Genomic DNA, 20,238 nt, shown 5'->3' on the forward strand with positions numbered 1-20,238 from the left:
ACGGTTCACCATTTTATATCCAACTCAATTCAAAGTCACTGGTCGAATTCTTCGAATAAGAAGGCCAAGTATACTGAGCATTCCTCTCTGCAGACCTAATAACCGCTTTGGATTAACTACGAATAAATCCGCTATCCACTACACGAGCACCAAAGCAACTTAAGGGGGCGTCCACGCAAAACCCAAGCCGTGGGTGGCACATGAAAAAAAAAATGCTTACAAGAAAATTTCATCCATTTCAAATTAACCCTTTAAACAAAATATTTTCAGCAGCAGCTCCACCTCGCTGAAGTATTTCTACGGGATTGATAAACTTTTTTTCTAATTTTTAATCAGTAGAGTTCTTGTTTTATGAAAACATGCATTTAGTTTACAGCAGTAAATAAACATATTGGATGCTCGGTACTATTCTTGAGGTTGGTACAACATTAGCATAATATTTGATCTCCGATGGAAAAAAGAACGCAACAATAACATTGTTCAGCGTAATACTATAACCTAAATTTAAAAAAAAATGCATTGTTGTTCAAGGTGTGCAAAAGATTTTCATTCAAAACTCGTACTTTGATATGTCTCTATAAAAAGTTGTTTAGTGATAGTAAGCTATTCAAGCAATCATAAGAAAAACACGCCAATCGGAACTCCTCGGACTTTCTAGTTACACAAAAGAAAAACCTCGGAGGCACTGGGCAAAAGAATCTGACCGGACTTTGATTAATCCGATTCTAAAATTATATTTACTGGTTGGAATTTTTTTCTAGCTCCTCGCTTCGTGCCAAAATTCCTGACAGAGTTATTGTTTTTTATTTCTAGTGATACCTAACCAAACTTTTTAGCGTCACCTGGGTGGATAGAACTACTTCTGAGTCGCGGGATTTTTTTCAAATCGAAATTCCCCTTTCTCTACCGAGGTTATTTTTTAGTGTAACGGAAATGGCCGAGTAGTTCCGATTGGAAAACACGCATGAACTTGCAACAAAAAAAGCTTGCTTACCGTTAGCACTTTGTTGTGTATTTGTTTTCTCTATTGTACCATTGACCGTCCTGTAAACATGAAGGGTGTTTAAAAGAGTAACCAATGGATACAAAGATTCTAGCGGAAGTCAGGGACGAAGACCAGACAAGGAAAATAGACAAACATAACAAAAAACATAAAATAACCAAAAATACTGTAGTCCTTAGCTTTTCTCCCTCTTCATACAATGTATTATTGCGAAAATTTTATTCTTTCTGCTTATACAAAATTATTTTTCCCTGGACTTTTAAATGAAGTGAAACAGTTTAGTCAGATGTTTGAAGATGCTCTAAGACGACTTCAGTCTTACCTGTTTAAACGAGCATTGAATTTACCAAAAACTTGCATAAATCAAACTGATATGGCAGTTTTCTTTTTTTTTTTAATATCCAAGCAATATAACCCTATTAACTGAACAAGTTCTTTAGTCCTAAAAGTGTGCGGTTTAGACTCGTTTCAATCTTCTTCGCTATAATCCTAGAAACTGGAAGTCTTTTTTCTACGTTCATAAATCATGATAGTTCCAATCTAATTAGCATATGCATTTTTCGTGCATTATGATTGGTTGTTCACCTTTTACGACCTCAGCGATGACTGTAAATTCCGTGTACAAATTGTAAACAACATGGCTACCATCGCTTCGACAAATGATAGAGCTCTTTCGACTTTCAAAACGGAATTATCTGCTTCATTCCATCCATTTTTAGCATTGTATTTACAACAATTTTGAAAGAATGTAGTTATCAGTAGCCTGTAAAACTTAAAATATTGAAATTGACAACCATGTCAGGTAGTCGGTTGAATTCCGCCATTTGCAATGTCGATTTCGGGTGTCAATTTCACTGAATGAGAGATTGCCATTGTGGTTGTCAATTTCAGGAAATTCGACAGTAACCTCGCGATTTCTCTAGAAATGTCTGTATTCAAAATTTAAGTGTACGTTTTTGTAAAAATCAAGCAAAATGGGAAAAAAATCATAAAATGCATGTCAAAAACCAACCGATCTGACAATATTTCACTTAAGGATGCTTCCTCTATATGAAAAGACCATTATTTGATGTCTGTACGCAGGATTTGCTCAGAAAGTTAGAAAATGAGGTTTTTGACAGAGTTATCTGCCCTTGAAATGTTCCTTTCACTTTCTTATAGAGGACCTTTCATTTAGGATGCAAAAAAGTCCAGAACCTTTCAATCTTGAAAGTAAATTTGAACCACAGTCTTGTCTTTCTTTCTTGACCTGATGGTGCAAATAGACAAATAAAACTTCCTAAGGGATGAATTCTTTCTAACAATGTTTCATCCACTGCCTGATTCTTATAGAGACTGACACTCAATACTGCTACATATGTTAAATTGACCGTTGGTGACCGAGTTGACATTTTCACCTTTTTAATAAATGACCGAGACAGCAACTAACATTACCCGGATTTCATTCCGAGAACGCCAAGGAAGGTCGTACAAGTATTATTCTATGAATACATTTTTTTGCTTTCGTTTGTTTGGTTTGTTTTTTGCTTGTAAACTATCAATGCTACGGTTGGTAAACCTATGGTTTGTTTGTTTATAAACCACTTGCTTGTTTATAAACCACGCTACTTCTTAATTGTCACAAGTGTTTAGAGGTTAGTCCTTATGAAATATGCTTTTACGTTTTGCATGCCCACGGAAACGGAAGTTTTACTCAATCATGCATGCTCTCCGTTCGTGAACGGTGAGCAATAACTTGTTAACCCAAAATGCATACATTTGTACATGACAATAATTGAACCATTAAGGAGACCTTAAATATTTTCAGGAATTCAGTTATTTTATCAGGAGGCCCATCTGTGTTGCCATATCACGTATCCCCATTGCCTTGACTTTAGATCCTAATAAATTTTTGAGCTTTGTGCAAAAACTCAATTATTGCGTAATTCTTAAATCGTATTTAGCAATTGTAGCGATGATAATTTCTACTCCTACTTGTAAATGTCTATATTTTATTTTGTCTCAAATTTATGTAACATGTTATATATTTCGTCAAAAACATAATTGCTTACGTGTGAAATGTAATTATTTACACATGCGTGTTTAAAACCAGAGTAGATTAAGTCTGCCATTATGTACGCATTTAGTTGCAATAAAATGTCTTTCAGTTATCCATTCTTACAGTTCAAATCCTGGTTCGCTTGATTTCCTTTGCTCATGCGCCCTCAATTGATAAAATACCCTAAGCCATTAAGAATTACTCGAGCAGCCCGAATCTATGCTATAGTGAAAGTCTACAAAGGAAAATCTCGAACGTTAAACAAAAGAATATAAATCAAGGATTACGACTTGACAAGGATAATAAGCATACACAACAAAGAAAATGAAATTACCAAAAACAGCACGTACATGCAAAGTAAATGAGAAACCCAGACTCAACTTAAAAATGGGACCAGGTAATGATACAAGTATAAATAGAGAATCTATGTTGTTAATCCAATGAAATTTGTTGTAGTTAATTTGTTAGTAGAAACGTATGACGGAACATCCAGTTATAGAACACAATGACCATTTAAATAGAAAAAAAAAATGCATATAATGTTTAAAGTTCCATATCTTCAACATATACGAAAATACAGAAGACAATTTAGTTAGCAAGCATAACCTTGATAACAGTAATAAAATGAAATGACCCTATAGCTATATATTGACTTTGGATATTGGGAAGAAGCACTCGATAGTAAAAGTACGTGGGGGACTATCCTCGTGGATCTATCAATTTGATAGGAGGTGTTCATCAGGTGTCAGTTTCACAAAAAGTCGTAAGTGTAAAATTGATCGTAAGTAATGACGTCATAAACTAAAATAGCATTGTGACGTCATGATTTACGATCAATTTCACACTTACGACTTATTCTGGGCCATGTAATGTTTGATATTTTTTATCATGACATCTTTAGTTTTGTTAATAAATCTACTTTGTTCATTTATGCAGGTGACAATAAAGTCTTCTGTGCAGAAAATGATCCAATAATGATTGATTGATTGATTGTTGGGGTTTAACGTCCGAGCAGCAATAATGATCCAATAATGATTGATTGATTGTTGGGGTTTAACGTCCGAGCAGCAATAATGATCCAATAATGATTGATTGATTTTTGGGGTTTAACGTCCGAGCAGCAATTTTGATCCAACAATGATTAATTGATTGTTGGGGTTTAACGTCCGAGCAGCAATAATGATCCAATAATGATTGATTGATTGTTGGGGTTTAACGTCCGAGCAGCAATAATGATCCAATAATGATTGATTGATTGATTGTTGGGGTTTAACGTCCGAGCAGCAATAATGATCCAATAATGATTGATTGATTGATTTTTGGGGTTTAACGTCCGAGCAGCAATTTTGATCCAATAATGATTGATTGATTGATTGTTGGGGTTTAACGTCCGAGCAGCAATAATGATCCAATAAATCCAATATATATATATAAAAAAAAAACTTGAAACTGACAGAAAAAATTCTTATAAAATACAATGAAAGCAAACCTTGATAAATTTATGCTCTGTTAAAAAATTAAAGTTTGACCTTGTTAGTGATGTTAACATCGAATGTGAAAAAGAAGTCAAATCACTTGGTGTGACAATTGATTTTATGTTAGTCCTGAATAGTTAAATTACAAATATATGCAGGAAAGCAGCAAGACAACTTATTGTTCTCAAACATGTCGACCATCACTTAAACCGTCTGAGCAAGATTACTATTTAATATTCTTTCATTATGTCATTTTTTTTTGTCCCCTTCACCTGGCACTTTTGCTCAGAGGCAAACACAAAAAAAGATCGAGAAATTCATGAAAAAGCTCTTAGATTTATTTACCTGAACAAATGTTTCCCCTATGCAAAGTTGCTTGACAATTCGCTACTCCCATCTCATAAAATCGGACACTTGAGAACAATAAGCATCGAAACATTTAAAATCATTAATAATGGAAGTCCAATATTTTACAAGATCTTGTATCAATTAAGAATAATTCTTAAAACTTCAGGTATACCAATACAGTAGAAATACCCAGAGTAAAAACCACCAGGTATGTTCTAAAATCCTCCAGATATTCAGTCCCAAAAAAAAACAGTCTTCCGGATGAATTAAGAAAGCAGGCAAATATAAATCAGTTCAAGGCTCTTAACATTACAGGGGCGGATTCAGGCGGGGGCGTGGTGGGCACGCGCCTCCCTAAAATTTGCAAAGCCTGGGTTGTCAGGGGAAGATTTAGGCGGTTTTAGGTTGAAACTTTAATTTTTCGCTTATTTTACCACAAAAGATATCTACATTGCATCCACTTTAGAAGAATATTTCCAAAAACTAACCTAAAAATGTTTCACCTTGCTCTGCTCGGCAAATTTTAACTGTGCGCTCCTCCTAATCTAAAATCCTGGATCCGCCCATGCATTATTACATTAACATGTGGATAGGTCCCACCTGCTCACTTTGAATTGTCTGTAAATCATAGGGGCTGAATGTCTATATGCATTATCCTTGCTTTATATTGTTTTGTTCAGCTTTTGTTTGCTTTTTATGCTGACTGCCTTTTTTTTCTTTACATGCTACTTTAGTCTCACCTGCTTTATGTGTGTATTATGACAGTGCTTTATGTATTTTGTCGTATATTTTGTGTATTTACACATTTTTATGGTTGTATATGTCATGCCTGTATGTTATTTAAACTTGTATGCTTATATGTAGTGGGTATAAAAGCTTTTGACAGCTTGCGTTATTTGTTATATGAACTTATTATCCCAAGGTATTCCGACTTCAGATTTTAATCACTAGACCCTTTTGTGGTAAGTTGGTGAGCATTCTCAATGTACAATTCCGTGATGTAGGGCTTGGGTAGAACAAAAGGATTTTCCTCGCGGAAGTGTATATTCAGCATGCTCTTCGCATGCTCATCGACTATCCTACAATAAGCTACTTACTATATTCGGCCAACCTCGGGTGATATCGGTAACCTACATCAAACGGAATCGACCGAGTTGAGACGAGTGCGTCTATGCAACAGTGCGAATTATCTTTTTTCTCGTATTTATAAAGTGTTAGATTTTAACGTATTTATATGTCCATAAAACAAAAAGGATTAGACTCAAGTTTTAATAACTTATCAATGTCCTCTACATATGATACAAAATAAAAATAACATGTATCAACAACACACAATCGGAACTACTCGGCCTTTCTGGTTACATTGAGTTATTTTTTAGTGTAGATGAAATGGAGTAGTTCGATTGCAGCAACATATTCACAAAAAAATATAAACAAACAAAAACCTGACATAGAGCGGAGAGAATGATGGTGAAAATAGAAAGAAAAAAGAACAAAAAACGTAAATGGATTGCCATGTGATATTTATAAAACCTTTGGGTATCCTTGATGTTGCTGAATTCTATAATTATGCTTATCAGCCAATAAATCAATACCAAAGAGTGTTGTTTGAATATTCGTATTTTCTGGTAATCTTGTTAATAGAATGACCCTTTCAATTTGACATAATTTACACTCTATGGAATAGTGAAGCGAATCTTCAAAAGGCCACCCACATCTACATTTAACTATCATCATTTGTAAAATTTACTCGGAATAGACCCGCGTTTAGGTTACTACATCTGTGCCGTAAACGAGTATGTAATATGTTTAACTTTCGATTACCGACTATAAACAGTATGCCGGGGGTTTTGGGAATTTGCTCCCTCTTATAACTGATTAAACCGATTGAATGTCGGCAGATGGTGCAAGGTTATATCAAACTTGTTCCATTAATAAAAATAAAGCATAACTCCCGGCTCCAATTCGTTGAGCATAGTGAAAACGGTTAATTTAACTTTAGAAATATGATCTCTTAAAAGTTTGAATTTATAATGGAAGCTTAGACTACCCCATCACTCTTATTGAAACCGCTTATGCTTTAGTACCTCTGCACTTGCATACTGGAAAATGTTCTATAGCTACGCGTCTGCTTTAGTAAATCCCCGCTTACAAGTGGGGTATATATAGTAATAGGGGTGTCCGTCCTTTGTTCCAGCAGTACTTCCACCCATCTTTCATCCGTAACTCCTCCTACATCACGGAATAGAATATGATGAAACTTTTACAATATCGTTATTACAAATTCCAATTGTGCATCTCATTTTTAAAATTTTTATTCAGATTAATTTGGAGGTTTCAAATAGCAAAACATGGATTTCGTCAAAATGGGGAGTGGGTAGTATCAAGTTAGTAAGCATTGCTCACTAGCTAGAATATTGTTTTTTTTCTAGTTTTATATTGTATTCATATATTCATCGTTTTATCAGTAGCTCTGCACGTTCTGACACATGTTCTTTATGTACGCGACAGGTGCTTAGTAATATCAACCGTGAAAAAGTCTCGTCAAAAATGAAAAATCGTAAAAACTTAAGTAAGAATACGAAAGAAACTTCTGTATACCAACATGCTCAGTTAACAAACAATTGATTTACAAAAAAAGGAATTTATAATCCAACACCACCTCCATGTTTCAAGTACATGGACATGTAACTTCATGAAGGTAAGGCATGTTTACATTTTGTAAATAAAGAAAATTTCATGTACGTGTTTTAAGCAACATGAAAAATGAAAAAAATATGGACGAAGCTTACGACTCGCACGATTTATAACTTTTAGGACTTGGGTTTGCCTCGGTGGTCTAGTAGGAGAGCGCTCGGTTCCGATCAAAAAAAGGGTTTTAAGGGTGCTGGTCCGTTCCCACTGAAGCCAAGTTTATAGACTGATTTGTACCCCCTGCTTTCCTACCGAGCACAAATTACGACTTGAGGATAATAAAGTCGTAAGTTAGAAAAGATGAAATGCCTTCTTCTTGGCAGTTACTCTTACTTTAAGTCTTGCTAAATTAGCACAAAGGCCAGTCGAGGAAATAGTAAAAATGGGAAAGCTCGTTGGACACGGTTAACGCTTTGCAATATGTAAAAAAATAACACGTTTGTAGCTTTTCAGAATATCTACTCATTACTGAAAAAGAATAAATCAAACAAAAAGTCTGTTTTTAACCCTAACCAGACAAGACAAAATTCTTGGAAATATATTTGACTTAGGCCCAGATCATTTTCAGGGGACTGGAATTTATTCAAAGAGATTTTTTGTGCAAGTGGGATCGACAGCCGGAATTCAAATTTCATTTAAAATATGCAATTTAAGTGATGAGTGTGGTATCCCAGTATATTTGTTTCTGTCCTTGCCTGGGTAAAATGAAATTCTAGCCCTGTTAAGGAGGTAGACCTAGGGTAAGGGGCATAACCCGTACAAATCATTGGAATGTTTGTATTCAGCATTTTACATCAATCTCATGTAAGCATCAAAATAACTTGGACTGATTTCATTCTGTTTCAAATGAAAGCTTGATAGGATTTGGTGAAAGTGAATATGATACAAACATTTCACTGATATCAAGGGTTATGTCCCTTACCCTAGGTCTACCTACTTAATAAAATGGAATGTTACCTGTTTTGATGACATATCGACTCAACTTAACTGCGGTGTAGTCTGCGCTTGTGCGATATATACTTCCGGCGAAAAATCTGCAAAATGTTATGCATGTTCACCAACTATCCCGTAGTAAATAAATCTTTTACCATTTTATTATACATCAATGCATGTCATAAATCAGTGATGATTCAAGAAATTCTGAAGGTACATGTTGCCACTAACTGACCTTAGGGGAGCTATACAGAAGAAAACACATTAATTAACATATCAATAAATTATACAATTGTTGGAGAAACATTCAGTTGCGATGAAATTTAGAGAGAATCCAGTTTGTTATTGATTACTTGAATAAATTTACACAGTTTGCGGATCTTTGATTGCTGTTTTTGGCTCATGCCAGCATTGAATTTTAGAATGATAGGATGAGTTATGTAATTTCCAGTAATTTTATGTATTATCAACCAAATTTTTCGGCCATAAAGGGACTTGGGTCACCCAGGTCCCGATAAATACATCATTAACTGAAGGGTCAATAACGCGAAAAACTTTTTTTAATTACCTTTAGGGTAAATGCAGATACTTCATTATAAATACTTGTGCAATGAAATATTTCTATTAACACATCGAACGTCCTTCAAAAGATTTGAAAGCAATTCGATCTTAAGCAAAATAGTTAGAGAAAAAACAGATATGTGCTTCAGATAAACGCTATGGAATCTTATCACCGCTATTTTATCCAAACGTGTAGTTTTAATGACATTTTTTAGAAAAAAAAAATATGCAAATTAATTACCTTTGCTTAATCATAGGTACTTTGGGACATAACCTATATTCTCGACCCTCCCCCCTTTTTTCGAAATCTGATTAAAAAAAATCTACTGATTTCAGATTTCTGTGACAATAAAATACATACACTATAAGTAGCATTTGTTTACTATCCTCGCCGGGACCTGGTATAATATAGCTCTAAGAATTGGTGGCTTTAGGGGACGACCTAAATTCAGTCTGATGCAAGTCAATTATTATTTGTTTTCACTATAACATTGGCTACATTTTTTAATTTTCTATCCTCTAATGAGAGTCCTAAAATTTCATTTTTTTATAAATGGTTTTATATTTATAGGTCAAATTAAAAAAAAAAAAAAACAATATGCATGACAGTAAACTTAATATATTTATTTAGACTGAAATACTAAAAGTAGTGTATACATGTATAACGGGTATTATATACTTTACTCAGTATGGCGAGCGCATCGAGCAAAAATAAAATCAAAGTTTTAAGTCAGGGTTCAGAATATCTAATTTCAAGCAACAGTCAATGTCAGAATATTTATTTTCAGGTATGAATATGGTTTAGCCACAACCTAGAACCGAGCGTCGCACTTATGCATTTTCCCTACGTTTATTTAAGTCATTGAAAAAGGGACGATAGCAGAAAAGGGCGAGATAGGATAGGTGAAAAGGTTGTCCATTAAAAAAAATAATTAAGCGTACCGGATCAAGATATTGTAAATATTTTATTTTCATTTTTTCTTTGTTTATGAACTATACATTTTAATTTTAAATCAATTAAAGATATCCTTCACTCTGAATTCACTTCCCTGACCCATTTCTATGCACCTATCTGATACCTATTCCGGTTGGCTGGACGTATAACGTTAGCCTCTCATGCTATGCTCGATATAAGGCCGGAGCATTTATTTCAAGCATTATCAGAATCTGATTATTTATTTAACCAGCTTAGAATCAGGTGGTCGTTCCCTTAAATACATTACAGATTTAAATGTGATCCCATATACCTAAGCTCAAGTGGCAAATATCTCTTGACTTATCATGCACATGACCATTGCTCTGCTACAACTTTACAAAAGATGAATCTAATTAAAAAAAAAAAAAAAACATGTATCTAAATCATTTTTTTTTCAAATTAGAACAAAACAAGTATTTGTAATTCAAATTCCATATTTCTACAATCGATTGGACCGAAAGTGTTTTTTTTCTACACCTTTAACATCGCTAGACAAACTGGGTTTTCTCGGGACTTATCGTGTCATCAAATAGAAGAAACTGTGGGAAATTGTTATTTCTGGTGTTATCGCAAACAACGTGATTTTGTCTAATTCTGAATACACACATAGTAAGTGTAACATTTCTATTTTTAATTTTCTATCTTGGTCAATTTTTATTTCCGTGTCAAACTTTAGCCACGTGACTGTGTTTCATATTTTTTTTTCTTTCTCGACATTTAAAATAAGCTAACAGGATAGTTAATTGGGCAGCGTGAATTACCAAATATGATCACGAGTGCCGAAAAACGCCTTGGCTCAACTTGTTCCGCGCACGAGTTAAATCTTTATGCGTTCTTGGCACAAGTGGTTATAGTTTGGTTGTCCTTTTTATTATATAGATTCCATTATTCATTGCTATTTACATAAAAAAAATTAACATTTTGTGACCTGCGGATTGGTATTCGTGATAAAATGTTTTGGCTGGAGAAAAACTCTAAAAAAATAGCAAGTATACCGTAAATGTATATATATGCCTGCTTGGAAAGAACGGTGAAGTGTTAGAAGACAGGTAGAGAATTCATTACTTTCGTTTTGAAATTCAGGCACATTTACCTTACATGGTGCAAAGTGAGGGTGTATATGTTGAGGCTACTTCGTACAATTCCGAACAGTACTTTCGATTGGTTTCCCCCCCCAAAAAAAAAGTATTACATGTACACCTTAAGACATGGTGGATCATTCGCTCTATTTTCACTCCAAATTCGCAAAACGGTAATACGTCCCAATTTCGTTATTTTAGAGTTCCCAGTGTTAATAAATTGATATAATGGAAAGGTTAAATCTACATCTATATTAGTGTACAAATTACTTCCTTGAACGAACAATTGACTACATGTAACAACCGCTGTGACAGAGAAAAAAACATGTAATGAATGTAAAAAAAAACAGAAAGTTTATTCATGTCTCTCTGAAAACAACTATTCACTGCCAATCACAGATCATAGGTTATTTTCCGTCATCATAAAGTGTCGAAAACATTTTTTCCTGTTTTAAACGTAAGGTTCCTCAGAGGAAATTCAATTTTCAATGCTTACCGTGCATGTAACTTTTCTCAATATTTTACTAGTATGTTACATACCAGTCCATATAAACTGGATTCGGTGGGTTTTTGACATACAGGAATCACATTCAGTCTGATTTTTATAAAGACTGCTACTTAATACTTCATCTTTCACCAAGATGTTTAATGATACATGTAGAATAGGATTAATTCTAGCATTCTTATTAAATGTAGTTTTTTTCATATCCTTTTGAGGACCCCAAATTCTTGAACTTAATTGAAGTCCATGTGTGTACGTGCGTACGTGATGACATTTTATGAAAAAGTGTTACTTCAATTAAATTTTACGGTAACCAAGCACGTGTGTAAATGCAGTTCATGGTCAAAAATAACTTATTGTTTACTGCTTCTGGAATGCGCATCACTTTTAGGTTGCTTTATCATATCGAAACAACATGTTTTGTAAATGTACATATAAAAAGGATTTAAAGGAAGCTTGCGGCACGCCTCGGCTTTATTTTAGAACAAGGGCATCGCTGAGGCATACTTTTGCTAAATATAGTACTAGTAATTAAATTAGTCAAAACCAAGTCCATTTTTGCACGTTGATCGATACCGAATTGGAAACATTGGATTTCATAATCTATTTTAGGTTTGTTTACTGTTTTTTATATTATTTGTTTGTTGTTTTCCCTTTTAAGATTGAACAAAAATTGGCTGACATTTTTTTTATTCTGTTTCAACTTTATTTTATTTGGTATAGTTTTTTCTCCAATTTGTAAATCCTTCCTTTGGTACTGGATCATTATTTCTTAGATTGTTTTCTTTTGTTTTGTTTTTTTTTGGGGGGGGGGGAGAAATGGAATGAGTAATTATTTTTTTAAGTTAACCTCCAACATTAGTGAGTCTATGGAAAATCAAGTTCTTGTTGTTTTTGGATTTTTTTTTATAAAACAGGACATATACATGCTATGGTCTTGACATCTGGGATATCTATCGTCATTATAATTAGGATGACACAATCTCCTCCGCAGACATATAACCGCTTCCTGGTTTACCATGTATCACTCCGCTAGCTTGAAGCCTCTGCTTAACATGATGTGAACAAAATCAAAGGGCATGAGCACTACTTATTACAAATTTGCGGAGCTGTTTCTGCTGCACTATAATTTGCATAAAGGGGTGGAGTCTTGCAGAGGTATACTACTTTGTAAGTGCAAATATACCATCTGCGCAGGAGATTGAGGTTGATATTCAGCACTTATTCTTGCCTGATAAATAGAATGACACAATATCAAGCTCATCATTCGGAATTCTTATTTTCTTATTTTATCGACATGTTAAAATACATGAAAACCTTTCTAAACAGAGTCCCTATTTGGACTTTTTGGATAGTTTTCCTGTTTAAACGTTCGGTTTACTGAGGTTCAAATTCAAACTGCATTATAATTGATGTAAAAGGACTTAGTCTAGTTATCGGATTATTCAGTTTCTAAAAATACATGTAGGTGTTAATTTATTTCCATTTGTTTCATTTCAGGAGATGAACGTGCTTTTACAATGTGTAATACTTTATATCAGCTTAACTGTCTCTTTTACTGAAGTTCTGCATTGGGAGAAGCCTGATATCAAAACTTATGACGACTGTGTTACTTATGAACTGCTCGAGGCGGAGGCGAGGAATACATCGCTACATCATGTGCGGGAAGAGTGCAATAAGATGTTTATCACTCAAATGCAAACCTGGAAGCAAAATTTGAAAGACCAAAATGTTATCAATTACGTCAATTCATTGTTGCGGGGAATATATTCAAAAATGGCGACCAACCGGAAGCGGAAGAAGAGAAGTTTATTCAACAACGTGTATTTTTTGCGTCGAGAAATAAGAGAACCTCCATATGATAAAGTGTGGGGATGTTTTTTAAGGGGTGTAAGAAGATTGAAACACTTATATGTGAGTAATTTTGTTATTGATTACCAATGACGATGTAAAATGCACGTGTTTTCATTTTTTTTGGCTGAGAGATAATCGGAATTACTCAGATTTTTTCGTTTCACAAAGAAGCTATTCGGCCGTTCTGGTTACCTGGAGTAGTGAAAATGGCTGAAAATTTGGTTGCTTTGTTAATCATGTTAATCTAGCATTAAACTCACGTGAACTTTAAATGAAATTCATGTGATTTTCCACGAGAAATTCACTTATCACACAAATTTCATGTGAAAAGTTCATGTGAATTTCATTTCTCTGTGACGAAGTTTATTTGCTCATTTTAAGTGAAATCGTGTGGAATACAATTTTCTGTATAGTATAAATAGTTGTACTGTGACGACAATAATTTTTAAAAAAAGAATATTTTACATTTAAATTTAGATGTTTGATCACTTCTTTTTTAAAGAAAAAACAGCCCTTTTCCCCATTTATTTTAATCACACAAACTTGAAAATATTGTGACAGGACGGCCTATCCGCGTTGTAGTAGGTAGTGAGATTTAAATAGCCAATTAACTGACTTGGCTAAAGGATTAATTCCTTAGCCGAGTCGGTTAATTTGTCGCTGGCTTGTCACCGAGCGGTCTAGGTTTCGATCGTCGATGGCGAAGTATAATTTTGTGAGTCAAATCATTCTCTCCCGTTACATTTGGCGTCCAACTAAAAAAAATCCACGGAGTTTGGTGATGAGCTAGTGTTGGAGTTGTTCGTGGTACGAAAACTGGTGGGAGAAATGTGGCAGTCAAATCATCCCGTTACATTATCCTGAAAAAAAAAATCACAAAAACACTAACAGTCATAAAAACATTCGTTTACTTTGTTTGTTTATTTATTATGTTTGGTTTTTTTTGTTTGTTGGTTGTTTTGTGTTTTTTGTTTTGTTTTGTTTTGTTTGTTTGTTTGTTTGTTTTGATTTGTTTTGTTTTGTTTGTTTGTTTTTGGGGCGGGGTATTTACTGTTCGTTTTGTTAATTAAAGGAAAAAATAGTTTCTTTGTCCCATATTTTTTAGAAAATTGTATATAAACACCGATAATTGAATTAACTAACTGTACTGGAGTTAAAACTTCCCAGCTTTAGCATTCCTTTTCCAATTCATTTACTTTCGTTTCGCTTATTTTTGTAAATTTGTTGGGTTTTTTGGCGTGGTTCGATCAGTGTTTAACCCACCTTTTTCTATTCACGCAACATATGCTATTGTTTCTTGTTGATCACGACTTCACAAGCATAGACTCCAACTCATATTACAACAAAAAATTTAAACTTAATTTGCAACAGTGATCGTCAATACTCTACTTGACAAACCAGATACGCAGGTGTACCATCCTCCAAAGTCAGGATTTTAAGACCGTATACATAAACATCACAGGCATCCTTACGCATTTTTTTTTCATTTCGATACGATTTTGTAAACTAATGTTCTTTTCTACTAGATTTGTTTCCGCTATTAAAGATTAAGACCAGTTTTTTTTTCTTGATCGTCGCCTTGAAGGATATAATTTTCGGCAGACATTCAGTGGGGGCTTCATGGGAGGGTGAAGGCGGTTGGCATTTTCGTGTGTAAAATTGACAAAGAAATTATGTCCTAGCATCCCCATTTTCTGAGGAACCCCGTTTGGCATCCATCCTTTTCAAAGTGTCATTTCATGACATTTATCGGCATTCGAGTTTAATTTTCATTAAGCGGAACGACTGAGGAGTTCCGAATGTTCACATGCGCACATTAGTACACAACTATGGGTCTGAATGAAACATTTTCTACCGTTTTCTAGCAAAAACGGAATTGACTATTTTCTGGGCTGGAATTTAGCTTTTTCATTTACACCATTGCGAGAATGGTATCTGGAATACAAATCGAGTTACTATATGCTGATGTCGCTGTATGTCGGCAAGCGGGAGCGGTTAATGTAAGCTCATGGCATTTGTTTCGGAATCCAGTATTATAACTTGTATGTGGTTAGTTTACATAAAAGTCATGCAGGACTTCACGTGATTCACTGTCCGAAGATTCACATACAAATATTTTTAAAAGTAGGCATTATACTAAACAATATGTTCTATAATCTGTAAGAATCAGGCAAAATTGATAAAATAACGAATCATGCTCAGAAAAAAAAACATGAAGTTGATAATGTGGGTACATAACTTATTGTCGTTTCGTTCACCTTCGGAGAGTCATAGGACGTAGAAAAGAGAGTCCGAAGTAGCAATAGACTGATTTTGAATGGGGAAGTGAGTTATCTCCCTTTGATGATACAATTGTTATGTACATTGAATTTCATATAATCTATCATAAAACCTCTAATTATTGACACTTAAAAAAAAGGAATGAATTATGTATTTCAAATAATTCCATAGAAAGATTTATTTTTCACCATGTCTCGTATACTGTCTGATCCTGAAAGAGAATAGCACTTGATTGCCCAAATGAATCATTTACATTTGTATATCTATTTTGCTTTGATATTATGTGGACCACTACATAAAATATCATTGCTCTTTTGCCAGACAATCAGACCGGACATGAACAACTATGACGTCATTGCTACTCTACATATTGCAGATGAAGTAATTCCCACTGCGCATGACGGTCCAGGTTTTTTTGCTTGGCACAGGCAATATTTAAAAATGTGAGTAGTATTTGCGAATTTTCTTTTCAATATATGAGTGGGGATTCCTGTATTTTCATTGGAATATAATATAGAATATATAGATCTATAAACGGCCTTTTTCGAGTCATATCTTTATTTTCCTAACTAAAAATGTGAGTAAAGTCATATCATAACCGTTTCATTTTTTTTCGGCTATTTTAAGCAGATGTTGTTTAGGTTAAAAGTCTCCCCCTTTTTTGCCAAAGCCACATATTTACAAACATCATATAATTTATATAAAATGGTTTTCAAAAAATATAATGCAATTTTTCATCCATCTGCATCATGAAAACTGATTTGTTCAACGTGTCACAATTTTCCTTTCATCTTTCGACTACCCCGGACTTAACTTTTTATGAGCAACTCTGCGGGTATTTCTAGAAAAGCAGAGGACGCTTACCCTATCGGTGCACCTGGTTCATGCTCCCAATTTTTAGTGGAGTGCGAGTTGCTCATTTGCTTTTTTTACTTCGTATGTATTTTGGTTATTTTATGTTCTTTGTTGTGTTTGTCTGTGTCCATGTCTGGTCTTTGTCCCTGAATAACATTCATTTGATTGCCTCTAGAATCTTTGTTTCCTTGATTACTCTTTTAAGGTATAATAATATTAGAATCTGGAATTAATAAAACATTTCGGATATCAGCACAATTCGTCAAATCACAGTGTCTGGACGTACTTACTTAAGTAGCAGTCGTTCTTTATAAAAATCAGGCAGAAGGTGATTCATGCATGTCAAAAACCCATCAAATAATTTTTTATATCTCGTTCAGAAACAGTTATAGATCACATAACCAGTCTTAAGTTTTTCATTGGTTGTTGCACATTTGAGATGAAAATTATATAGAGTGTACATAAAATTGGTACTTAACAAGAGATATTGTTCTTGATTTGGTTTGATTTGGTTGATTATAGTGGGAGATAAATTTACGATTTTCTCAAAAGTGCAGATCTGAATATAAAAAGAACTATAATTATATAAAATATAGCATATATAGACCGAAAAATAACATCATTTGTTTGGTGGGTTTTTCATCACCATGAGTTACCTCTACTATAGGCTGTAGCTGAACTTTATATGGACTGGTGCTTAAGTAAAATAATAAGAAATGGAATCTTTCTATCTTAAAGCCGTTTCTAACACAACCAAAAGAACGATGGGGATTCAGATGGGTGTGCTAGGGATTGGCACCCTAAAAATGTCATTTTACGTGTAAAATTGACACAAACTGGCAAATAATGCCATAGCATCTTCCTTTTTCAGAGAAACCTCGGCTGGCACTCCCCACTTTTCGAAGTTTCTGGATTCGGTCCTGCTTTAAAAGCGTTGTTTTGCATGCATATAATGAAATGGTGTTCGGAGTTACTGTGCATGAAACAAGCAGAAATAGGGTTATTATTATCATACATAGGACTCAGCAGTAACAAAACATTAATACGAGATCTGAAATGCTCTCAGAGATATACAAATCAATAGTTTAAAATTTTATTCGAATATCCGAGTTAACATTTCGAACCGTAATTTATGGACCCATTGTACAATAAACATCAAACTTTACACCATTTTTGTTATAATAGTCTAACAGTCTATACTTTTTGGAGATTTCGAGTTATGGGATTTTTCCATATTTTTTTATGTTTTTTTTTCACGTCACACTGTAGATTCATCAGGAGGCGGGCGTATCATGGTCTCATGTCGCAGCTTTTTATTTAAAAAAATACAGTCAATTTATCTTCCTGTTGGGCATATTAAAAGAAATCTGACGTTTTTATTTAATTTAAAGAATGGAACTGGCCATTGGTTGTCCAATACCATACTGGGACGTGACCTTTGATTCTCCCATGTCTGACCCGACCAAGTCAATAGTGTGGACCGACAAGTATTTCGGCAACGGATACGGAACGGTCAAAACTGGAATTATGAAAGGATTATCTAGTCCAATCACTCTTGTGAGATATATGAATTTGGCCGGTTGGTTAATAACAAAAGCGGATGTAGAAATGGCAATGGGCAAACCAAGTTTGCACGAGTTTACAGAAGTATCGCCTTGCTATGAGTTAAACAAAGCACTGTTTAGTTGGGAATGCTTTCATAAAGGCGTCCACGACTGGATCGCCGGGACTATGTCGCCTTCAAACACGACGACCTTTGACCCCGTGTTTTTTACCTATCATGCATATATTGATAAAATATTTGAGAAGTTCCGACAAAAGTTAAAGAAAAAAGGTATAGATCCTTCCAAGACGTATCCGGATAAAAAAATACCGGGACATGAACCGGAACATAAAACCATCTGGGTCGATGTGTACCCGGGTCTGGAACGGTTGACTAATCGCCAGTGCTATGGCGATGAACTTGCATGGCTGACGGAGTATAGCGTCGGTCCGGTTTGTCCTCATTGCTCGTTCAGTGAGGACCTTTATTGTAATCATACGCTCAAACAATGTGTATCAAAAGAAAGAACTGTTGCCCAAAGCAAAGTTGAAACACCTGCTGCCCAACTTATCAACGGCATAGTAGCCTTCACGAAAAAAATTGATATGGACGATCCCAAAAGAGCAAAGCACTTTTTTGACCTAGTAGGCGCACTTCCGTTCGACAAAAAATTTAATATAGGATCCCGTCATAGTCGAACATGAACTGAAAGATCTTGTAAAGTACATGGAAATTTATTTCAGTGAAATAAATAGTGTCACCATTAATATATCGATTTTTAATTGCATGTTGTTTCATCGGGAATGGGTATGATATGATCGCCATTGTCCATTATCAACAAAACTCATGTTTTTTTTTAATAGATTCCAATCATGCTGATGAGAGTTTGTGAGATTTACTCCTTGAAAACCAAAAGTTCTCATATTTTACGATAGCATTCCTTGAAAATGATTTTCCGTACTTAAAATTCGCCGGAACTTTCATACCCCTACAGGTGGAGTATATAGTGATAGAGGTGTCTAAACAGAATTTAATGAAACTTTAACGGAATCTTTATTACAGATTCCCATTGTGCACCTCCTATTTTAGATTTTGATGTAAATTGTCTTGCAATGCAAAAGGTTATATTATCAAATGGGGAAAGGGGGCTATCAATTAAGTGAGCATTGCTGACAGTTTTTTTCTGTTTTTTTTCTATTTCCATCAAAGGATTATTTAGAAAGGAGATGAAGGAATGTACGGTTCTATATATGAAAGAATTATTTTCAGATTTTCTCGTTTTCAAGTGCTCTCTTTACAATTAAGCATTATTGATAATGTTTTTACCATTTTTAAACGAGGTTGTATGATTTTATAATAGGATTATATCCGCTTGTTGTCAATTGGAGGTGTGCGCGAACCTTAGCATTAAGGTATAGCCCATTATAAAAATCTGGTAGGTCGCGTAAAAACTGAAATAATTGTTGTAATTTATTCATTATTAACTTTAAAAAAAAATAAATCTTTTGGAAAAAATCACATGTTCAAACGGGAGGGCTCCTATGAAAAAAAAACTGTTTACACTCCTGCCTGTATGTTACATGCTGGAAAGGACTCAAGTACCAGTCCCCATAAAATGCAGACACTGATAGAGGTGATTCATGATGTATAACAAACCTATGAAAAAAACATGATTTTAATTTCTTCTTGTTATCAAATAGACACTGGCTTGCACCTTGAGCGGGTAAACACTATTTATCGGGTAAACACTATTTAGCGGTTAAACACTATTTTTTAACCACAAGAACATTTCAGCCTACACCCAAATAACCAAATACTAGTAGCTTGCACCTTAAGTAACGTACAGTTATTGTATGAAAATGTTGTATGTTCAAAATACATTTGTTAGATATCACATTCGTGTACACTTTTCTGTGCGTGTTTAAACAACGAAAAAATATCTCGGCTTGTTTTCATTTTAGCCTGAAAAATATGTACAAAATAGGATTTAAGTTTTGGCGCAAATGAAAAATATGTTTTAAAAAATTTTTTGTTGCGACTAAAGGGAAGAGCCGTATACGACGCCAAGTGACACACTGATTATAGCTACATGTAGTG

The 20,238-nt window shown here is 34.4% G+C and overlaps 1 protein-coding gene across 5 annotated transcripts; it reads left to right on the plus strand.

Moving 5' to 3' along the window:
- The first annotated feature begins 7,438 nt into the window (after window positions 1–7,438).
- On the plus strand, window positions 7,439–18,908 carry LOC148596846 (tyrosinase-like protein 1). Of its 5 annotated transcripts, none has more exons than XM_088564028.1 (4): window positions 7,439–7,565; window positions 13,110–13,523; window positions 16,065–16,186; window positions 17,990–18,908. In XM_088564028.1, the coding sequence occupies exons 1-4, from the start codon at window positions 7,560–7,562 to the stop codon at window positions 18,843–18,845; spliced, it is 1,398 nt and encodes a 465-aa protein (XP_088420154.1). In that variant the 5' UTR covers window positions 7,439–7,559; the 3' UTR covers window positions 18,846–18,908. The 5 variants fall into 5 exon arrangements, with proteins under 5 accessions (XP_088420154.1, XP_088420157.1, XP_088420155.1 ...); XM_088564031.1 differs by lacking the exon at window positions 7,439–7,565 and adding an exon at window positions 9,866–9,963; XM_088564029.1 differs by lacking the exon at window positions 7,439–7,565 and adding an exon at window positions 10,507–10,637.
- Window positions 18,909–20,238: the final 1,330 nt, after the last annotated feature.

The sequence above is a fragment of the Perna viridis genome, chromosome 15 (genome assembly GCF_037379345.1).
Source record: "Perna viridis isolate PV_CMFRI_1.1 ecotype Kerala chromosome 15, ASM3737934v1, whole genome shotgun sequence".
Taxonomy (NCBI): Eukaryota; Metazoa; Mollusca; class Bivalvia; order Mytilida; family Mytilidae; genus Perna; species Perna viridis.

What these genes read in the sequence shown, in the direction of transcription:
- LOC148596846 (XM_088564028.1), top strand. An exon ending in GAAGATTGAAACACTTATAT is followed by an intron (nt 13,524 to 16,064) that starts GTGAGTAATTTT and finishes CTCTTTTGCCAG; the next exon opens with ACAATCAGACCGGACATGAA. An exon ending in CACAGGCAATATTTAAAAAT is followed by an intron (nt 16,187 to 17,989) that starts GTGAGTAGTATT and finishes TTTAATTTAAAG; the next exon opens with AATGGAACTGGCCATTGGTT.